The following is a 19,651-nucleotide window of genomic DNA, read 5'->3' as shown; positions in this document are numbered from 1 at the left end:
GGATTAAGTTTGTGATTCACCTCAAATTAATGAGTTATAGCAATTTTCCCAAAAGCCAAATGTTATGATAGCCCAACCAAGTTATGGAACCTCCTTTTGAGACATGTATGTACAAAAGTAGCAGCACGTGCATTCTTCATATCACGCGTGCAAGTAAAAACGATCTAAGCCGACCAAAATTGTTGATCTATTCGAGTTAAAACTTGATTGTTTTTTGGGTTCGGATTGATAATATATAAAACGAGCTACTTGGTCAGGTCCAAGTTAGGTCAAAAAAGCATATTAAAAAACCGAGTTGTCCACTAGTGATAACATTTAATATTAAAGTGCTTATGTTGTGGTGAGTAGGCGCAATTGGGACATGAGGTCATGAAATCAATTTCATTGTTAATATTTTGTTTTATTTTCAGAATTTTTGATAGAAAGTTTATCCTAACCCATAAAATTTCACACGTGGTTTATTATTTCGTAAATTGAGATTTAAACCATCTAAGTTGTAGGTTTGGACGACACAATTTATATATGATTATGATTCAGTTTCAATTGCTCGGTTTCACTAGTTGTTTAATCGATTTGATTTCAGTTTTCTCCAAAAATTAAGAAATATTTGTTTTGATCACGATTAAGTTTTTAAAAATGTCTTATTAAGTTCAACCTGAGGTTGAAGATTTGAACCAAAATCTTATTCTCAAGAACAGAATGAGAGTTAAACTGAGCTCATGTTGACAATCATGGTTAAGTTTGATCTACAAACAAAATCAACTGAAGCTCACAAATTGTTTAAAAAAACAAAACGAGTATCTTTTATAATTTGTTGAACATATGATAGAATTTTAAACAAAACAAGTACGTTTTATAATTTGTTGAACATATGATAGAATAGAGTGATCCAATTACACAAAATCAACTGTAAAATAGCAATAAGTTACAGTTAACTAGATTTATCTTACCTAAAACTAACGAGACATCCAATTTAAGTGCCAGTAATATGAAAAACATAACTATTATGCTAGGCTGAGTAGCTTAATTAATAGATTAAGGATACAAAAAAACTCATTTTTATTTAAATTCTTATAAGAAAACTTACTTATTTTAAGTAGTTGTTAAGTATGCCAATTGTTTCAAAATAATTTTATATTTTAGATTAAACAGTTGAAAATGTGTTCCAAACACACCAACAAAGTACAACCAAGCAAAAGGAGGGCTCGAAGAGGGCTTTAAGATTACTTTGCTATTGGTGGGTTCCTGAGATTATTATCTTTCACAAAACCAAGTATAAAAACGAAACTACACTTCTTTTTTCCTAAAAACAATTATTTTCTATAATAGGACTAAGGTTGCTAGATACACTCATGAATCCATCAATGAATTTGAATTTCAACAGTTCTTTCATTACTAAAGAGTATTCTTACAGAGTTCAAAACTGATACGAAGACAAAAGTTATCAGGACAATAAAAAGAAAAACGCCAGACATCATTGTGCATCTTTCTTTCTCAACAACAAAAACTAGGTGGTTTAACTGAGGCCGAAATGCAGGTTGAAAAAAGCATTAGGCTTGGAAGTGGGAGCAAAATACTTCCATTCAGTAAATAATAATAATAATAAATGTTCTGGAGAGTTGAATAGAAGAAAAAGTTGATCGTTATGAACGTTTCAATGCAGGAAGTAAACAATCGTATACCCGTTCCATGCGCCACGTAATTCTGAGCTTATCTCTTGTTGGAAGACTGGGCTTTCCCAGGTCCAAAATATCCTGCCTCAAACTGTTTATCAAGTTAGATATCAGCTTACTGTAGATGTACTACATTATGGAAAAGCACAATAACCAAATTTAATATTTTTACATTACAAGTAACTATTAAGTGCTCAATTTAGTGTGCACAACAACAAACAACCGCTTGCTCTGTCCATTTCCCATTAAAAACTCAAGCGAAGAGCAGAGTGAATACAATCTTAAGATGTGATTTATCTAAAAAAGCAATAGCTTTTACGTAAGGTCAAGACCAGGATTTTGAGAATGAAAATTCAATAAACCACAAAAAGAAAAAGAACACGAAAAGGGGGTTGATAAAGAACGAGTGCAACAAGGAGATGATAATGATAGACGATGGTCAAAGGATTCCTTGTTTTAAAGAGGATATTTGCTTCTTCTTTTTCTTAATGATAAACTAAGTTTTCATTGAAAAAAAAAAGAAAGAATAAAGGACATAAAAAAAATTCACAAAAAGAGGGAGAGCCAAGCAACAAACTGCAGAAACAGGTTTCAAAGAAGATATTTGTTTCCTACTTCACGTGTTCTCTTAATCTCATTATGTGTCCGACTTATTATTCAACCCAAAATTGTTTGATGTTTTGTAAAATTTCATCAAATTGCTCCTCCTCTTAACTTATCTTGAGTAAATTTACTTTGATACCTTTCTTTAGTTAAGCATATTAAAAGTCGCCCTGTGAAGTTCTTCTCAAGTAAAACTATTTCCCTTCATTTAATCTCTACTCCTATCTTTTCTAATCTCATTGTGGCTAAAGGTTCCAAAGATACTAAGTTTTGAACTCCAATAATGGCTCATGGGAATGATCCATAGTACAAAAGTGATTTCTCACAGTTTTGTCATATCCCAAGATCTGTTCCTAGAGTGGTCCCAAGGAGATGATATTGATAAGTATAAAAGAAAAAAAAATCTCACTGCTACCCTTTCTACTATCAAAATCTAAAACAAAAACCTTCTGTTCTTCAGCACGTTTAACTGCTACGAGGGAAGCAACCATTATGAGAGTTTTGAGCAAAACAAGGTCGTTAAAATGACATAATTTTAAATTTACCTTCACCCACTAGCTTAAGCTTTTGGGTCAATTAGTGCATTTGTAGATGAGGATTTATGCAAATACGTACTAACATCCCTTTAATTTTCAATTCAAAGGATGGGATGTTCAGATGTATTTGGTTTTTTGAGGTTTGTTCGAAGTTTCAAGTTTGGTTGAAACTTGAAACCTTAAGCTATTTGCAAATCTTTCGGTTCTTTTTTTCGGTTTTAGGCACTTTTCTTTTTTATTTTTCACTTCTGGTCCTTTTTCCCTCCCCTATAGTATGCATATATTTCACCATTAGTATCTTTTCATTAAAAAATCTAATTTCTTCTTTAATGTAGAAGGTGTTTTGAGGGACATGTTAGGATTGTTTTAGCCCCTCCTTACTCAGAAAATTTTTCTCTTTAAAATAAATTCCTGGTTAAGATCAGTGAAAAAAGTAAATATATATGAAAATGCTATTCCTCATGACCTAGAAGATTGTCACATGTTTTCACGTCAATTTTCAAACGATTATTTTCTATATAATGCAGGACATGTTATTGCATCTTTATCTTTCTGGAACACATGCTGATCGGAAGTATTCCCTAGAAAGAGAGAAGAAAAGCCGAACTAAGACTTACTGTAGCCATTCACCAGTTGCTTTGGCATGCTTCTCGGAAGCATGGTACAACCGACCCAAACTATACAACAGTAACCCAAATCTACATTCAGCATCTTTTACCTGCAAATCAGAAAAATGGGAACATTTTCATTCTTCTCTCAGGATACTAAATGCCAATAAAGCAACGTGAAGAAAAACAACTTATTCTTCTGTATGTTGTGTTTGCCTTTTTAGGATAGAGAAATACCTATTTTATATACCCATGACTGGCCAAATGAGGAACGCTACGATATTTCTTCCGCTATCTTTCATGATTTTCTTATGTTTTCTATACCATGTCTGAGATGGTTTTATTATGAACATATTGTTTTCATTGTTTTACTTAGGGCCTGAACAACTAATTCCTTTTAATGGTTTTTTGGTTACTTCTGTTTTACAAACATCGTTTTTGAGGATTTGGCATTGTTTTTTACTTTTGAAAACGACCACAACTTAGTTTAGAAAAGCTAGGTCGTTACATTTGTTGGCTTCTCTTCAAAGGTTATATGTAATATTTGGAATGCCTTGTATCTTTCATTGTAACTGTGGATCGTTATTTTTCTTCTTTTATCACTTTTCTTCCTCACTCCCGTGTAGAATCTCCATCTTTTGAAGATTAGTCTCTTTTCATTTTATCAATAAAAAGTTCTGTGCTTGTTTAAAAAAAAATTAGAGGAAGTGAAATTACAAAAGTTGAAACACAGGACCTCTGGTTCTAATATCATATTAAGTCACTAATCAATCTAAAAGCTTAATTTGGTAGATTATAGTAAATTTAATTTTAATAATAATAAAAAAAAGTCAACTTAAAAGAACCAAATCAAGAGAATAGTTACAAAAAGTCGTAGTCATTAATGGCCAAAGAGAGATGCTAAACCCAACATCGACCACAACTCCACCCAAGTTTTTTCAAGCTCTTAAAACTTTTTCCCGTTTCCCTTCAACCATAAAAGTAAAAGAAAGAAAATGCCACGCGGCATTGCCCCTTGTTGTGGAAGGTGGGGATGGAGGAGCACCTCCTCCCTATCAATAATCCTACTCTAAAGAAAAAAGCCAGGGTCACTAGAACAAGTTCAATGTTTTACATTTTGTGGGAGATTTACCCAACCCTAAACGCAAAGCTAAATCATCTAGACAAGTGCTATGTTTTGACTATTGACATTTTGTAGAAATTTAGGATAGTAAGAAAGAGGGAACTTTTTTCAGATAGAAAAGATTTCTACTGAGCATGCGTTGGCACCTCTCTCTAGGCTGCGAATTAGTATATATTTTCTCTACCTTTGTTTGATTAGAACCAATGGGAAGTTCTAATTTAATCCCCTTAATTTTGAAGGTTGATTTAGATCACTGGTCCGTTCTCCTCTTATTTGATATTCTCTTTCCTAACTAGTGTATTGTCTAATTTCTATAGCAAATAAAGAGTAAAAACTTGTGGCTTAACGTACTAGGTTTAATTATTCCATAACGTTTACATTCACATGCTGATCTGCAAACTAAAAACAATTCTTTTATAGCAACAAAATGTCAACAAACAGAGAAGAAACATGTTGAGAAGCCAACAAGTAGAATGAATGCCTTACACGTCCTTGGTCAACAAAACTCTGGTATTGCATTATTGCTTTCTCCACTTCCACAACTAGTAGTCTTCTCTGAAGCCGAGCAGCTCTTCCCTTCCCTTCAGCTCTAGTATCCTAAATGTCATAATGAGTAAATAAACTGACTTTGTCTCCTTTTATGCAAATAAATTAACATAGAGTGATATTAGACAAAGAAAAAACTAAAAACACATGTGAAACAACCCAAAATTAATCAAAATGAAGTTACAAAATTAATGCTTCATTTAGTAAAATTAAGGCAAATGTTGATCTAAAGATTCGATTGGAGAAGGGTCATCTTCAACATGAGTGTGCTATGGACTTCCTCCTTGTTTGTTTCTTGAACTTGGTCGTTTGGGACCTGATTTTTTGGGCTTTCTATCGTCTGTCATATTCCAACATGTGCTTCCTTGTGGTATTACATCAGATCCCCTGTGGTTTTGTTTTCTATCTTCAATTTGGTTGTAAATCTTTAGTTCATCCCATTTGCTTATTATCTTTATCGGTTGTATCTTTTCCTGTGTTTTGGGCATCTTTTGATATTTGGTGTACCCTCCATATTGTGCTTTTTGGATATTTCATTCATCAATCAAATGTTTCTTATCCCCGTATAAGTAACATTAGTTTGTATTTATTTTTTTTAAAGAAATTATTTTAAATTACAACTTCTAAAAATACTTACAAATATAGCAAAATATCACAATCTATATGTCATAGACCACGATAGACTACCATCTGTGTCTATCAAATAGTAGTTTATCTACTAGTTGGTCCATAGCAGTCCATCGTAGATAGACTATGATATTCTATTGTATTTTGTGAATATTTTGGTTCATTTTGCTATATTTGAAGATAACTCAAAAGGTCATGATCCTCCTCGCACCACCCTTAAGTTTCTTTGTTTTGTCATCTACTTTCTAATAAGATTTCAAAGTTCATCCCAATTTTAAAAATTGTGTACAAATATAGATATAGTTTTTATAATCTTGTTTTTGCTTTTGAAATTTGGCCTAGATATTAGATGTTTCATAAAAAGAGGGGAAAATATAATAAGAGGATAGAGAAAACTAGCACAGTTTTCAAAAACAGAAAACTAAAATTGAAATTGTTATGAAACAGGGTCTAAATAAATATGTATTTGTATTTTTCTTTTAATATCCATGAGTGTCCTAGCTTACGCGCACCTCGACTAAAATAAATACGTATTTGTATTACTTTCAATAGAAAATAAATTTCAACTAAAGGATGCTCAATTTTAGCTTTTGGATTCTTCTGGTAGATGAATTGTAAAATTTAACTTTGTCTGGTTTCTTTTGGGTCAAAGAATTATTAAAGCTCAGATGATTTAAGGCAATTTGGAAAATATAAAATATCTAAACACCATAAAAGAATGTTTAAATGTATTGTGGGCTTGGGAGTTTCGATACTTGACCAAGTTTAAGAGTAATCTAAGTAAGTTGATAGCCCCACTACCCACTCAACTTAACGACTATGTAACAGATGAAGGTATCAGCACTCTAGTGTGACTGTCATACTACAACATCTTTCCGGAATGCACAACATCAAACTTTAATTTAACTTTAAAAGATATAAACTAAACTTGCTTTTAGTGCACATACCTGTTTATACCACGTACGCAAAAGCATCAGCAAAAGAAGTGAGAGAAAGAATGCGGGCAATGCAGCTAGAACAGCAAAGTTGATTTCATTTGCCTTGAGAATCTGGTCAAGCTCAAGCATAGCCCTGTTTAAAAGCCATCATAATATGAACCACAAATGGAAGATGAAGATTTAAAATGTATTGCGTGCCAAAAGTTGCAACTTATTTAACTTACGTCTCAATATCTAATTTTAGCTTCTGCACCTGCAACAACACAAACAGAATACTATCAAGTATAGTGTATCCGTACATATAGAGATAATAAATGAGCGTGTAACAACCTGGATAAGCAAAGCACGGGCCAGCTCTCCGCTAAGAAGATTTTGAATGGGATGCATCAGTTCTTTCTCATACCTATATAGGAAAAACAATTGATATCCATCACTGAAAAAAATTATTCATTTAGATGAACGTTGACATTAGAGTATTACAATGTTTTTTCATAGGAAGCATGATTTTAGATATCGCATTAATATAAGAATAGTTGTGAAATTTAAGTGAAAGCTCTCTGTTAGCGACAAAATACACGCACACACATAAAAAGGTTTCTTTGTAGAATTTCTGAAAATATTTGTGTTTTTCTAGCAAAGCATTCACATGACACTTCTAATGGTACAGCCAAAGGACTTGCCGTTCTATGTATACAGATTCCACAAAACAAGCTGTCTTTTCGTTTACCAAAGTAGGAATAACCAAACCAACACCCACAGAACCTAACTATCTTCCACGAAATTTGCAGAGAGAAAAAGTGAGAAAAGAAAGGTGTCTACTGTCAAACAACATTTGAACCCCCCACATAAGAGAGCAATGAAGTAAGACGAAACATGCGTGTTGATAAATATTACCCAAGCTGTTGATATAAACTTCAATAGAGCAAACAGCAGTGTCCCAATGTGATTGAAGAACTCATTAGAAAACCAAGAGGAGAAAGTTGAATTTGGGACATAATATGAAGAATGACACAATATTCGATGTTTAGACCAATTATTTGTGAGATCAGTGTTCAATTGCCAATCCACTGATTACGGAATCAAGAGAAATATGGTCCAAAGAAGATCCAATAACACTGATTATAAGAAATGCCAGCCCTATTCAGTTTTCAAGAACAAATGCATGCACCTTGCAACGGCAGATAAAACAACAAACAAAATATGAAGGATAACCTGGTCATAACTATTGCAAGCATTTCTTGATCCGATGCATCATCTGGAAACTTCTGGCCTTTTGTGTGCTCACTGAAAGCAAGTAACATTCTGGAAAGAAGAGAACAATTCTTAAATTTTTTTTTTCTTCATATATATGTGTGTGTGTGGATGTTGCCGTAAATCTAGGGCTTGTATGAGAATTGTTTAAAAAATAGTTTTGTTTTCCACAAAACATGCTAGTGAAACATGTTTCTGATAACTATTTTATTAAGTTTATGATTAAATATTAGTTTTGTTTAATGTGTTCCAAATTACCATTTCATAGAACAAGTAAAATTATTCTTTCATCCAAATTATAGGCTTATGAATTGCAGTTTCAATATCCGCAGAAATATTTATAGTGCATCACATATCTTTGAAAAATTTAGGGAAACGATCACCTACAGCTGCAAAATTAACAATTTTTCAAGACAAATTCGTAACTTTATCAACTATTAGTCTAAAGAAAAAATCAATGTGAGAAGAAACATCATATGGAAAGAATAAGTTAACTAAATGTCATCAACCTCCACCATATTGACACGGATCAAACTCAACCCAAATGGGTTGGTGACTGAGGGAGTGTTTGTTATGACAGAAGATTCTGCGTTGTGGCGACCTTATTCCAGAAACTTACCCTTCTGCCATTACAAATCTTGAAAGGGGTCAACATTTCCACCTTATTCCATTCTCTAGATATACTGGTCCACGGACTTCTTAAGCTATTTCCTGATTTATTTAAGGTCTGCCACTCAAACTTTTGGCAGCCATGAATGCTTTTAATTACTTGTCAACATGAATACTTTTAATTACTTGTCACCACAATGCAGAATCTTCCTTCATAAATCTCGCTGCACAACTTATTTCTATCACCAACGTAGGATATGAAGCTTTTCATTAAAACAGTTTTTCAAAAAGTTCTTCATTTTATGATTGGAGATAGAAATAAGTTGTGCAAGACTGACATTTCTCATTTCCAACAATAAACTGGAGCTCAGAGTTGGAGAAACATTAAGTCAGTGAACGACAATCACCTGTGCAGCGAGATAGCAGTTAACTGAACTTCTTGAACCTCCATCACACCTTTATGCCTCTTTCTAAATGTATCAAAAAGTTCATCTCTAATTGAAATAAGCTGCAAAATAGGGAGTTGGAATATCAGTTCCAGGAATTTTTTAATTGTCACTTCAGTTAGAAATCAATCACGATTAAGTTACAATAATGTAGATTTCATTGCACCCTAGCATGGACATCAAACCTATTTTGGTAACCATTTTAAGGGTTCATCTTAAATCAACGATTGACCCAAAAACTTAAGTTGATAGGTGAAAGTAAATTAAATATTATATCATTCAACACCCCTCCTCACTTGTGGGCTTGAAATATGTGAAAGATCCAACAATGAAAATCAATTTTAATTGGGGAGGAAACAACATTTGGACTTGAACACATGACATCCTGGACCACATCTCTTTGATAATATCTTAAATTATTGATTGAACCAAAAGCTTAAGCTAATAAGTGAAGGTAAATTTAATCTTATAACACTCAACATATCACTTCTTGGAAGGATTGAATACTAACAAGCGGCAAGCCTTGTGAACCTAGTCTATGGAGAAGCTCTAGGGAAACAATCCTCAAACTAATTCTACAATCCCTAAGATCCAATGCATAAGACAACCATTTATCAAACAGAAACCAACCAAGCCAAAGACAACCACAAGCATCAAGAAATCGCCCAAGAATTCAATATTTCTAGTTCTTCAACCATCATCAAACTTCTCAACTCAACCGGCATGTTTCATCCATCAATCCAAGAGCTCAAGCTGATGGCTTATGATAAATTGTAATTATATCAATATTTTAACGATCTCCTTCACCTGTGAACTTGAAAATTTGTAAGGTCAAACAAGTGAAAATCGCATTAATTCGAAAGAAATGACATTAAAAGAGTTCGAACACAAGATCTCCTACTCTAATAATATATTAAATTGGATTATGAAATTTTTTAATTATATCTGCTACTGATTGGCCATCCATTCAAAAACAAAAAAGAGGCCTTCTGGTGCTTCATTGTAAAAGCCTTCTTTTGGCTCATCTGGAACGAATGCAGCCATCGTACTTTCAAAGATAAGGAATTCGACTTCACTCACTTTTTCAATCATCTTTTGTATACAACCTTGGTGTAAATTCACCCCACACTTATGTGATTACAACCTTACTTCTCTTATTTTCACAATGAAATAGTATTTTGTAATTTCATCCCATCAATGAAATTATTCACAAGTCTCTCATTAAAAAAGATACTTTAACAAAGCAACATTAAAGACCCTTGACCCCTCCAAGAAACCAGTAATAATTATTAGCATGCCCAAAAGTTCTCTAAGCACACCCATAGATCCTTTATAATGGATACATATGACAAGAAAGGTCATTGTGCATAGAAAATTCAGTAGGAAGAGAATACCCTTGATCACCTCCTTGGCCAACAAACACTCAAAACACTCATATTGGGAAACAAAGCACGTCTTCTCACAGTTGATAAATTAAAAAAGTATTCATTATGACATGAAGAGAGACTTTAAAGTTATTTAAGCCTAATAATCAACCATACTGAAGACCAAACCCAAGAAAAGTAAAATACAGTGGTAAAGAAAATAAACAAAGGTGCTCCAAATTTCCAATCATGACAAAGGAAACCAAATTCAAATAGTAAAAATAGTACCGGTTGTTCTACATGATCCTTGAAAAAACTAGCTGCTGAATTATGTGCTTCGCGAACCCAATTATCAATGTCATTGCTCCCCATTAAACTACTATGTTGAACAAGCCAAGCAGAACAGATTGAAAGACCAATTGCACCACAAGAATATCCAAGCCAGTATTGAGTTAGTTTCCTTGGCTTTCGATGTTTACAAACCTAAAAAGGAAGATGAGTACACATCAGAACACAAGGAAAAACACAAAAAGAAGCATCAGCATACAAGGAAGACACACATAAATGAACACTTCTTAGTGAGTATTCATAAACTATAAAAAATAAACACATCACTGTAGGGAGTAACTCATGGTGCTCCGTAACTTCGTTTTCAATACTGACCTGAGGAGGGCATAATAGTATTTGTATTGGTATTTTGTGTTGAACTATGAATAAAATTATGTTTAATGTCACCCATCAGCTTAACTTTGTTTAGATTGGTTAATGATTTAAAATGGCACAAGAGTCCATATATTCAGACAACTATCTTGAAGGTCATCTCCTGCCAATTAATATTCATAACCACGTTCTGACCCTCATCGCCTCATGTCAATTTCAAGCCCAAAAGTGAAGAGTGTTGTAGTATGACTAAAAGGTAAATTTACCAGAAATTCAGGGGTGATTTACACTATGCCCTTCATTAGCTTCCACTACTTACCTTAGATAATCCTTGTACATGTGTCTATAGCATATGAATTCCGAAATGATTGGAATACAATATATTGATTCTCCCAAATAATCTTTAGTGATTACGATCCATATACAGAGGTGTGGGGACTGTTTTTCCTAAAAGGAGACAAGACTTTTCATCAAATTGATTGATAAGCTTTTTCACTTCAGAGGAGTGGGCACTGTTCAGTCAAGTTTCCACTAAACTGGTAGTAATAAATGAGGTGAAAATTTGACTCAACAGTGCCTTATCACCCTAGCTTTCTCATGACCATTCCTGACGAAAAACGATTACTTGGCCCCTAAAGTAATGCTGATATTCGATCCACAAACGAGTGAAGGTGAGACTCAGCTAATGAAAGAATCTTGTTAACTTCCACATCTTCAACGAAAAACCACCCGAATCAAACAAAATTCATAACTGACCGTTCACCTTGCAACTGACCACCTCCATAGCTAGTGACTATTATGTGGGATGAGCGAACCACTGGGGAGGCAGCTGAGTGTATTGAAGTAACTAATGGAACCGGCAAACGGATAGAAACCCAAGAAGGAAAGTCACCAGAGGAAATTGTTCACAGGTGGAAGGACGGGGTGGGGAGAGGAGAGAGGAGAGTTCCTATAGACTCTCGTCCTCAAAAGCACCAAAGAGAGCTCGTTGAATCTTGTTGGTATGAAACCCTCATTTCTTGTGGTCTTGATTCAAGAAACGAGGGTTTAGTGAAAATTTCTCCCTCGCTTTTTGTACCGTTTTTTTGTACCTTAAGCATTATTGTCATTTTGCTACTTCAATGAAGAGATCGGTTTCCTTTTAAAAAATAATAACATTATTAAAATAAAAATATATAAATAAATAAACTCAGTGCAAAGAATTTTACGTTGTAGGTGATAATACTATTTCTTAATCTCAATTTATCAAGCTGTCACCATAATGGACAGAATCATGACAACATTAAATGAGCTATATTTCCAGCAAAATGATAAATGTGCTTATATAGTGCAGGCTTAAAGGTGAGTTGTAAATCATCAAACGGTTATGAATAGTAGTAGCAATATATTCCCTTTGATCTGAGAATTCGTGGCCACAGATCTTGAAAATCAAATTGGAAGTATTCTTCTTGACTACAAAATTTTTCAGGTTGTGAAATTAAATTAGTAATAATAGGAGCTCTAAAATGAGATCTTACAAGATTGGAGATGAAAGAGTCCAACTTATGAAGGTTCTGATAAAGCAAGTTGATAGCATCACCAATTTCACAACTTGTCCACTGAGATCCCTCCTTGTTCACATCTGGTACTTTTTCAAATAGAGGAAATGAAACGCTGTCATCAATAAAATCCATCTGCACAGTCAATTACAAAGTAAATATTGGGAACTGAAATGTGAAATTATAATAATTTCTGCTTCAGCATTTTTCACAATAAAGTTAACAAATAATGTCAAGTTACATGAGGTGTTGCATGCAGTTGACAAATGGATGCCTCTAGATCGAGAAATAAGCCATTCAATGTAACCAACAATGAAGGTAAGGAATTTTCTTGACCATCCACTGCCTCTGCCCCTATTTTGTCAATTTCCATAAAGACCTACAAGAACCATAAAAGAACAAAGTCAAAATAACCCAACAAGAAATTGAGAGAGAGCTAAAATTCAAATGTGAAGCAGTTAAACTGTTATTATACCGCAGGAGGGAAAGGCAAAAGACAGGGAGAGATGTTCTAAAGCGATCAACAAGTTTTTATATGAAACACTTGCCAAATGAAAATATGAAAAACCTCATTAAGTGTATGAGTGAGCCAACTGTCTTTTCAAGGATAGAATAGAACCACAAAAATGATGAGATTGCGTTTGAAAAAGTAAGTATTGAAAAGGGCAACCAAACCTGAGCCACAAAAACTGCAAGATGACATCTTAGGTTGCTCAATATACTTATCCGGTGAGCTATGTAAAGAGATGCCTCACGAGCTACATGTTGCAAGGAAAAACCATCCCTAAGACTTTGGCGCATTAACTGCACTGTTCCACTGAAAAACGCCCTTGGACCTCTCTCACAAATCAAAAAGTAAACCTTTTGAGCATTTGTACCCTGAAATTTTCATCAAAATAATGACATAAGCACACACAACCTTTCATTCAATCATATGCTTTGCATTAAAAAGTCAGTGAGCACAGTGAACTGAAGAGGATGGCAGGCCCCTTTCATCAAATCATGAAGGAAGGACTTTCAACAAAAGGAATTTTCCTTGTAGTTCCTTCTTCATGTTCTTTACTTTAGATTACAAAAAATTGATTTAGATTTCTTATAAAAATTCATTACTTAGATTTCAATCAATTTAACCCCTTGAGCATCGCTCAGAAAAAGATTGTTACTGAACATATGTTGCAGGAAAAGATACCTCTATTATTTGTCTCCATGAAAGTGTGTGGAAAAAGAGGGGAAGCTTTCATCATTGTTCCTGACTACTCTTGGGGGGGGGCACGTTGTTCTCAGTTTTAACAATTTTTTGGTACTTTGGGTAAACTAAAGCCCATCTACACTCATTGGATGTTTGTGGAAGAAGATAGAAACTTAAAGGAACAACTGGAGTATGACTGATCAGTCTAATCTTGGTTGTAACGTTGAGATAATCTAATTTTGCATTTTGAAAGAAGGATGTCGCTGGATAGCAGCTCTTTTGAAGACACAAAAACAGTTATATTGGACCTATATTTTCTTCCACGCATCTTTGATATATGCATAAAATAGATTGGTTAAAAACACAAGGGAACAAAAAGACTTGCCTCCGCACGAGATTGCCAGAATTGCAGGTTCTTCCAAATGCTATGTAAATTTGAGAAACAGTGCTCTAAGAGATTTCCCAGAACATCGTACAGTCTAGAAGCCTCTGCTGGTTCCCAGCCAGTTACTGTTAAACTGTTCACAGTTTCCATGAACGGATCAGATAAGCATACAATCTGAATATCATAAAAATTTACCAAATGTTACTACTAAGATGGGTTTCGGGTAACTGGCATTATGACTTGAAAGAAAAGCTCAAGCAATACCAAACATTTGAAAATCAGGTTATAAATAAAGCGGGCCAGATTTACGAATGATCCTACTTGCCTTCTGGCAAATAAAAAGTAACCTTTCATTGAGCGTTAAGCTAATAGCATTGGGGGAGGGAGGGGGGACCATTAACACCTGTATCTACTTTTTTTCTTATGAGAAATCGTATGTTCATATCAAATTGAATAAATAAATAAAACAACCTAGTGAAAGGGGTTTTGAAACCCCACGAAGGAAACCCATTGCAAACAGAACCTGCCAATCAAGCTGCTGAACAAAAACAGGGTAGTCACCGAACAATGCTTTGTGAAGGCCTGAAGGGCACAGTCGAAATGCCATAAAATGAACAAACTCACAATATTTGTATCTAATTTGTGTACACTCCTTGGTATTCACTTCCACAATAACTAGCAAACAATTACAGAGGCAAACCTCATTGATCGTCTTCAATGGCCAGATGGCCTGAGTGTGCAACTTGAGAAGAATTAAGAGCATCCAACAACCAATTAAGATTTGGCATAAGAAGACCCAGACAAACCAAGCTCCCAAGTTGTTTTGTTCAAAATAATTCACCCATGTAGTAGAGAGTGCAAAGGGCAAGCATAAAAATGTTCACAGTGCTCAAAGCAAGTCATAGATAAGAGACCGGTGATAAAATTTATGCAAAAAAAAAAATATACAAACACCACGCTCTGTAAATTCTAGAAATCATGTGGTTCCTCAATAGGAACTTGTGTCATTGACATTGTGGTTGACTTTTATTTTTTTAAGAAGAAAAGGAGCTTTCATTTAGGAGATATGAAATATTTACAAGGGCATACAAAGACAAGTCTACAAAAGAAGTCCATTGCTAAACAAGAAAGGACTCCAAGCTAAAAGAATAACACCAGGCTGATAATTATAAAAAGACTGGTCAACAAAAGCGACTATTCTTCTCCATCCACACTTCCCATAAACATCCGAAACGAATGACTTCACAGGAGAATAAGCAAACTGGCAATAGAAATCCCATATGAAGGTGGTCAAGAATCAAGATCCTCTTCCTTCCAATGACACAGGGCACACCAATGCAGACATTTTTTTTTATGAAATCACACAGCTTTCATTGAGAAAAAAATGAAAAAAATACAAGGGCATACAAAAAAAACATCCCACCAAGCCACCCCACTTATAAAATGGGGGACCAACTAAGTAAAATATTATCTATGGAGAAGTTACAAAAGTTCTTCGAAATCGAAGTCCAAAAAGACACATGGAATCTAATTAAGGACCAAATCTCACTAAGATCCCTCTCCATCTCCCCCGGAACACCCTATCGTTCCTCTCACCCCAAATGTCTCAAATAACCATGCACACCCCGACAAGCCATTAAAAACAACCATTTATCTCTTAAAGGTAGATGGAGGAGGAACTCCTCAATCATCACTTTGATGCTACGTAAACCAGCAAAGCTAACACCGAACACCTTAAGGAAGGAGCTCCACATGGCCCTTGCAAACTGGCAATCCCAAAAAAGATGAACAAGATCATCCTCCGCCTTCCAACACAACATGCAACAAAAAGGCACAACAAGCAAAATTCTTCTCCTATCAACGATATTAACCCAACCAAGAAAGACGTGCCAGATAAAGACCTAACTTTCTTAGGCACCTTAGTCCTCCACACCACATCAAAAACCAACTCTTTAGGGAGTGCGGGATCCAACAACAGACTTAACATAGACTTACAAGAGAAACCTCGACTAAGATTAAGATTCCAAACACGAATATCCCTTCTCCCCTCTCTAAAAGAGCATCCCTCAAGTAAGGATAAAAGAGAAGCCACCTCCGTCATCTCCTTATTGGTCAAATTACGACGGAATCCAAAAGAGAAAGACATGGAATTCTCATATCTCACCAAAAGATTCGAGGTAGTGCAATTTTTGGAAGAGGATAAATGATACAGATGCAAAAAAATCGAACATAGGAAGTTCTCCCCTACCCACTGATCCTCCCAAAAATAAGTGTCCTTACCATCCCCCACAAAACAACTAGAAAACTCAAAAAAAGAAGGGAGCTCGAAAGAGATCCTTCCAAGGATTTAAAAAAGTGTCTTTAACCCCAAAAGCCATCCATTCAAAAGGATGAGAGCCATGCTTGCTCACAACAATCTTATGCCAAAGAGAATCGGATTCCAGATAGAAACTCCAAAGCCACTTTGCCAACAAAGGTTTGTTCTGGATTCTAATGTTACCAATCCCTAACCCTCCCTAACTCACAAGATGCCCTACCAACTCCCAACTAAGCAGATGGGAGCCATGCCCCACCAACTCACAGGCCATGCTTCTCTTTCATGACACTCCCCCACACCAATGCAAACATAGAGCGAAGGAAGAATGTCGTTGCAAATGATCTCGAGTGTTCACTCTTCCATGTAAGACTGGCAAACAAATAATTTCACTTTCTTAGGAACTTTCACCTTCCATAAAGAGAAAATTTTGAGTTTTCTTAAATGGGAGAAAGGGAACAAAAACAAATAGAAAATAGTGATATGAGAAACGTTTGGACGGATTAGGAATCCAAAAACAAACATCCCTTCTCCGTTCTCCCAACAAAAATCCTCTTATTGAAAATAATGGAAATAAGACTCGCTATCTCCAAAGACTCATGATCGGTGAGAGGACTACAATGATCGGACAATACTACGCGATGTGTGGGGGGGGGGGGGGGGAATTCATATCTAGTTGTGGTGGCATTGTGAATTTCATTCCATTTCATACAACATCATAGCCTCAGCCTTTTATGAAACTTCAAATTAAGGATATCTCCATATCCATTTCACACGGCACAACCAGACGATAACTTCTGCCACTAAAATAGTTGCAGTTGTGTAGACTGTAAACTACGAGACAAATATAGACTTCCAGAAAAATAAATATGCTATGTAGAATAAAATGGAACAAAAGATAAAGGAAAATAAATAAAAAGTGTAGAACTAAAGCGACTTACACAGAAGAGTTTATCGAGTTCAAAGGTAGAGGAAGAGGAAGACCAGTCTTGCGTCTCTTTCGACGAAGGAGACTCGAAAGCTTCCAAAGAAAATTGGAATCATGACGAGATGGCAAAAATGATACAATTTGGTTCCATAAATGAAAGGAGTATAATGAAATTGAGGATCCGATTCCCTTGTCTTCGCTTTCGTTTGGCGTTGCCTCCATTGGAGCTGTGCTTCTCTTCTTCAACAAATTACTGTTGAAAAAGATATTGATGGAATTCCAAATAAAGAAACAAATTTTATGCACAGTGTCTTTTCATTTCCCGTTAGAACTCTCCGCTTGCCATTTTGTCTGCTAAATATTAGGATCATGGTGAAGTTCCTCAATATACATATAAATACACATAGATATACATATACTCGTAGATATGCATATATATACACATACATATACATAGATATCTACACATACATAGACATACATACATCTATATATACACATATACATATATACAGATACATATGCACATATAAACATATATATACACACACACATACACATACGAGACAAATGAGATATATAGTTCGAACTCATTTTAATGTCAGTTCGGCTATTACGAGTAGACGTAATTCAACCCCAACCTAGTAGCATTAGAGAATATTCCATGAAAACCATTTTCCCATACAAAACAAGTCAGCATTAACACAACCAGTGATACAAGAACTAACCCAACTGTACAAATATCCTAAAATCCCTTCAAGCACTCAAACAGAATCAACAAAAGCATAAAAATCAAAGCGCCCAGAGTATTAGATGGAATTACCAGAAACCAAAGGAAGATAAGAGGACGACGCCATGGGGAAGAGCTAAGAGAGAAAGAAGGGTTTAGGGTTTTCGCGAGGAAGAAGATACCAAACTTTCCGCACCAACTCAGCAGTAATTGGAATGAGGAGATTTGGCCCCCGATTTCACCAAAGTGCCAATCCCTATTTTTTCACTATAGACAAAACTAAAATTCATCAACGATCATCATCAGCTTCAAATATCCACCGTTGCTCCGATGGTTCTTATTTCTCCGACAAGCTTTCTCCGGCGAAGATCCCAAAAAATTTCCTGCTTCCTCCATGTGCACTCCTTTTTGTCTTAAATAAATAAATACATTTGGAAAACTAAGACCCCACCACTCACCGAGCCACCATCTTTGTAACAATTCTTTTGAAAAATAACTCGACGATCATCGGTCTAGTCAGTGCTAAAATTATGAGAAAATTTCATTTTTAGTTCTTCAATTTTAGGTCTTAGTTCTATGATGTTATATTGTCACTCTTTTAATAGTTTCAAGATTCACATGTTTACTATTGTTAATGAAGTACTCACTTTCCATTTTTTTTTTTTTTGTCTATTAATAAATTTTAAATGATTGTAAAATGAAAAAAATTATATAGTTGGTGATTATTGATGAGTTTGTCTAGTTGGCGGATAATGCATCTCTAATTAGAAATGTTGATTCTGATATAAGTGGAATTTAATTGTTTGGAGGTAGCCAACCCGATAAATTATAATCGATTTAGATCTAATCTAACTAAAGTATCCGATTTTCATTCAAGAAACTTTGCAATAAGGACCTTAACTGAGAGATTTTTTTTATATTCTACTTTTTCCTTTTCCCGATGATTTTCATTACTTATATCTTGTGGTGTTCTATAGCTTCTTTTCTTATCTTGTTGTATACAAAAAATAATAATAATAATAGTGTAGACTGAATTTGAATTGTATTTTAATTATAGGATTAAGTGTGTGATTCACCTCAAATTAATGATTTATAACAATTTTCCCAAGAGCGAAATGTTATGGTAGCCCAACCAAGTTATGGAACCTCCTTTTGAGACGGGTATGTACAAAAATAGCATCACGTGCATTCTTCATGTCATGAGTGCAAGTAAAAATGATCTAAGCCGACCCAAATTGTTGATCCATTCGAGTTAAAACTTGATTGTTTTTTGGTTCAAATTGATAATATATAAAACGAGCTACTTGGTCAGGTTCAAGTTAGGTCAAAAAAACATATTAAAAAACCGAGTCGTCCACTAAATATATATTATTAGTGATAAAATTTAATATTAAAGTGTTATGTTGTCAAGATGGTGAGTAGGCACAATTGAGACATGAATTTTTTTATAGAAAGTTTATCCTAACCCATAAAATTTCACATGTGGTCTATTACTTCGTAAATTGAGAATTAAACCATTTAAACTTGTTGTGGGATTGGATGACGTAATTTATCTATGATTTTGATTCAGTTTCGATTGCTTA

The 19,651-nt window shown here is 34.7% G+C and overlaps 1 protein-coding gene across 2 annotated transcripts; it reads right to left on the bottom strand.

Annotated features, from left to right (window-relative positions):
- Positions 1–1,361: 1,361 nt before the first annotated feature.
- On the bottom strand, positions 1,362–18,549 carry LOC105436014 (protein DGS1, mitochondrial). 2 transcript variants are annotated; one of them, XM_031887459.1, is made up of 15 exons: positions 18,162–18,549; positions 17,352–17,692; positions 14,097–14,229; positions 13,198–13,401; positions 12,764–12,901; positions 12,502–12,657; positions 10,613–10,807; positions 8,922–9,022; positions 7,867–7,956; positions 6,985–7,057; positions 6,879–6,907; positions 6,664–6,787; positions 5,030–5,140; positions 3,430–3,530; positions 1,362–1,764 (listed from the first exon to the last, which is right to left on the bottom strand). In XM_031887459.1, exons 2-15 carry the CDS (start codon positions 17,558–17,560, stop codon positions 1,644–1,646), a joined length of 1,785 nt encoding a protein of 594 aa, XP_031743319.1. In that variant the 5' UTR covers positions 17,561–17,692; positions 18,162–18,549; the 3' UTR covers positions 1,362–1,643. The 2 variants fall into 2 exon arrangements, with proteins under 2 accessions (XP_031743319.1, XP_031743318.1); XM_031887458.1 differs by having other exon boundaries at positions 17,352–17,689; positions 18,162–18,547.
- Positions 18,550–19,651: the final 1,102 nt, after the last annotated feature.

This window comes from Cucumis sativus, chromosome 6 (assembly GCF_000004075.3).
Source record: "Cucumis sativus cultivar 9930 chromosome 6, Cucumber_9930_V3, whole genome shotgun sequence".
Taxonomy (NCBI): domain Eukaryota; kingdom Viridiplantae; phylum Streptophyta; class Magnoliopsida; order Cucurbitales; family Cucurbitaceae; genus Cucumis; species Cucumis sativus.
The sequence above is the reverse complement of the archived record's forward strand: the minus strand, read 5'-3'. Positions and strand labels throughout refer to the sequence as shown.

Bases quoted from the DNA above. Each gene is read 5' to 3' on its own strand.
- LOC105436014 (XM_031887459.1), bottom strand. From the start codon at position 17,560: ATGGAGGCAACGCCAAACGAAAGCGAAGACAAGGGAATCGGATCCTCA. The intron at 12,658-12,763 runs GTAACTTGACAT...TTGACTGTGCAG, and splicing joins AACTGCATGCAACACCTCAT to ATGGATTTTATTGATGACAG. The intron at 1,765-3,429 runs GTAAGTCTTAGT...CTTGATAAACAG, and splicing joins GCAACTGGTGAATGGCTACA to TTTGAGGCAGGATATTTTGG.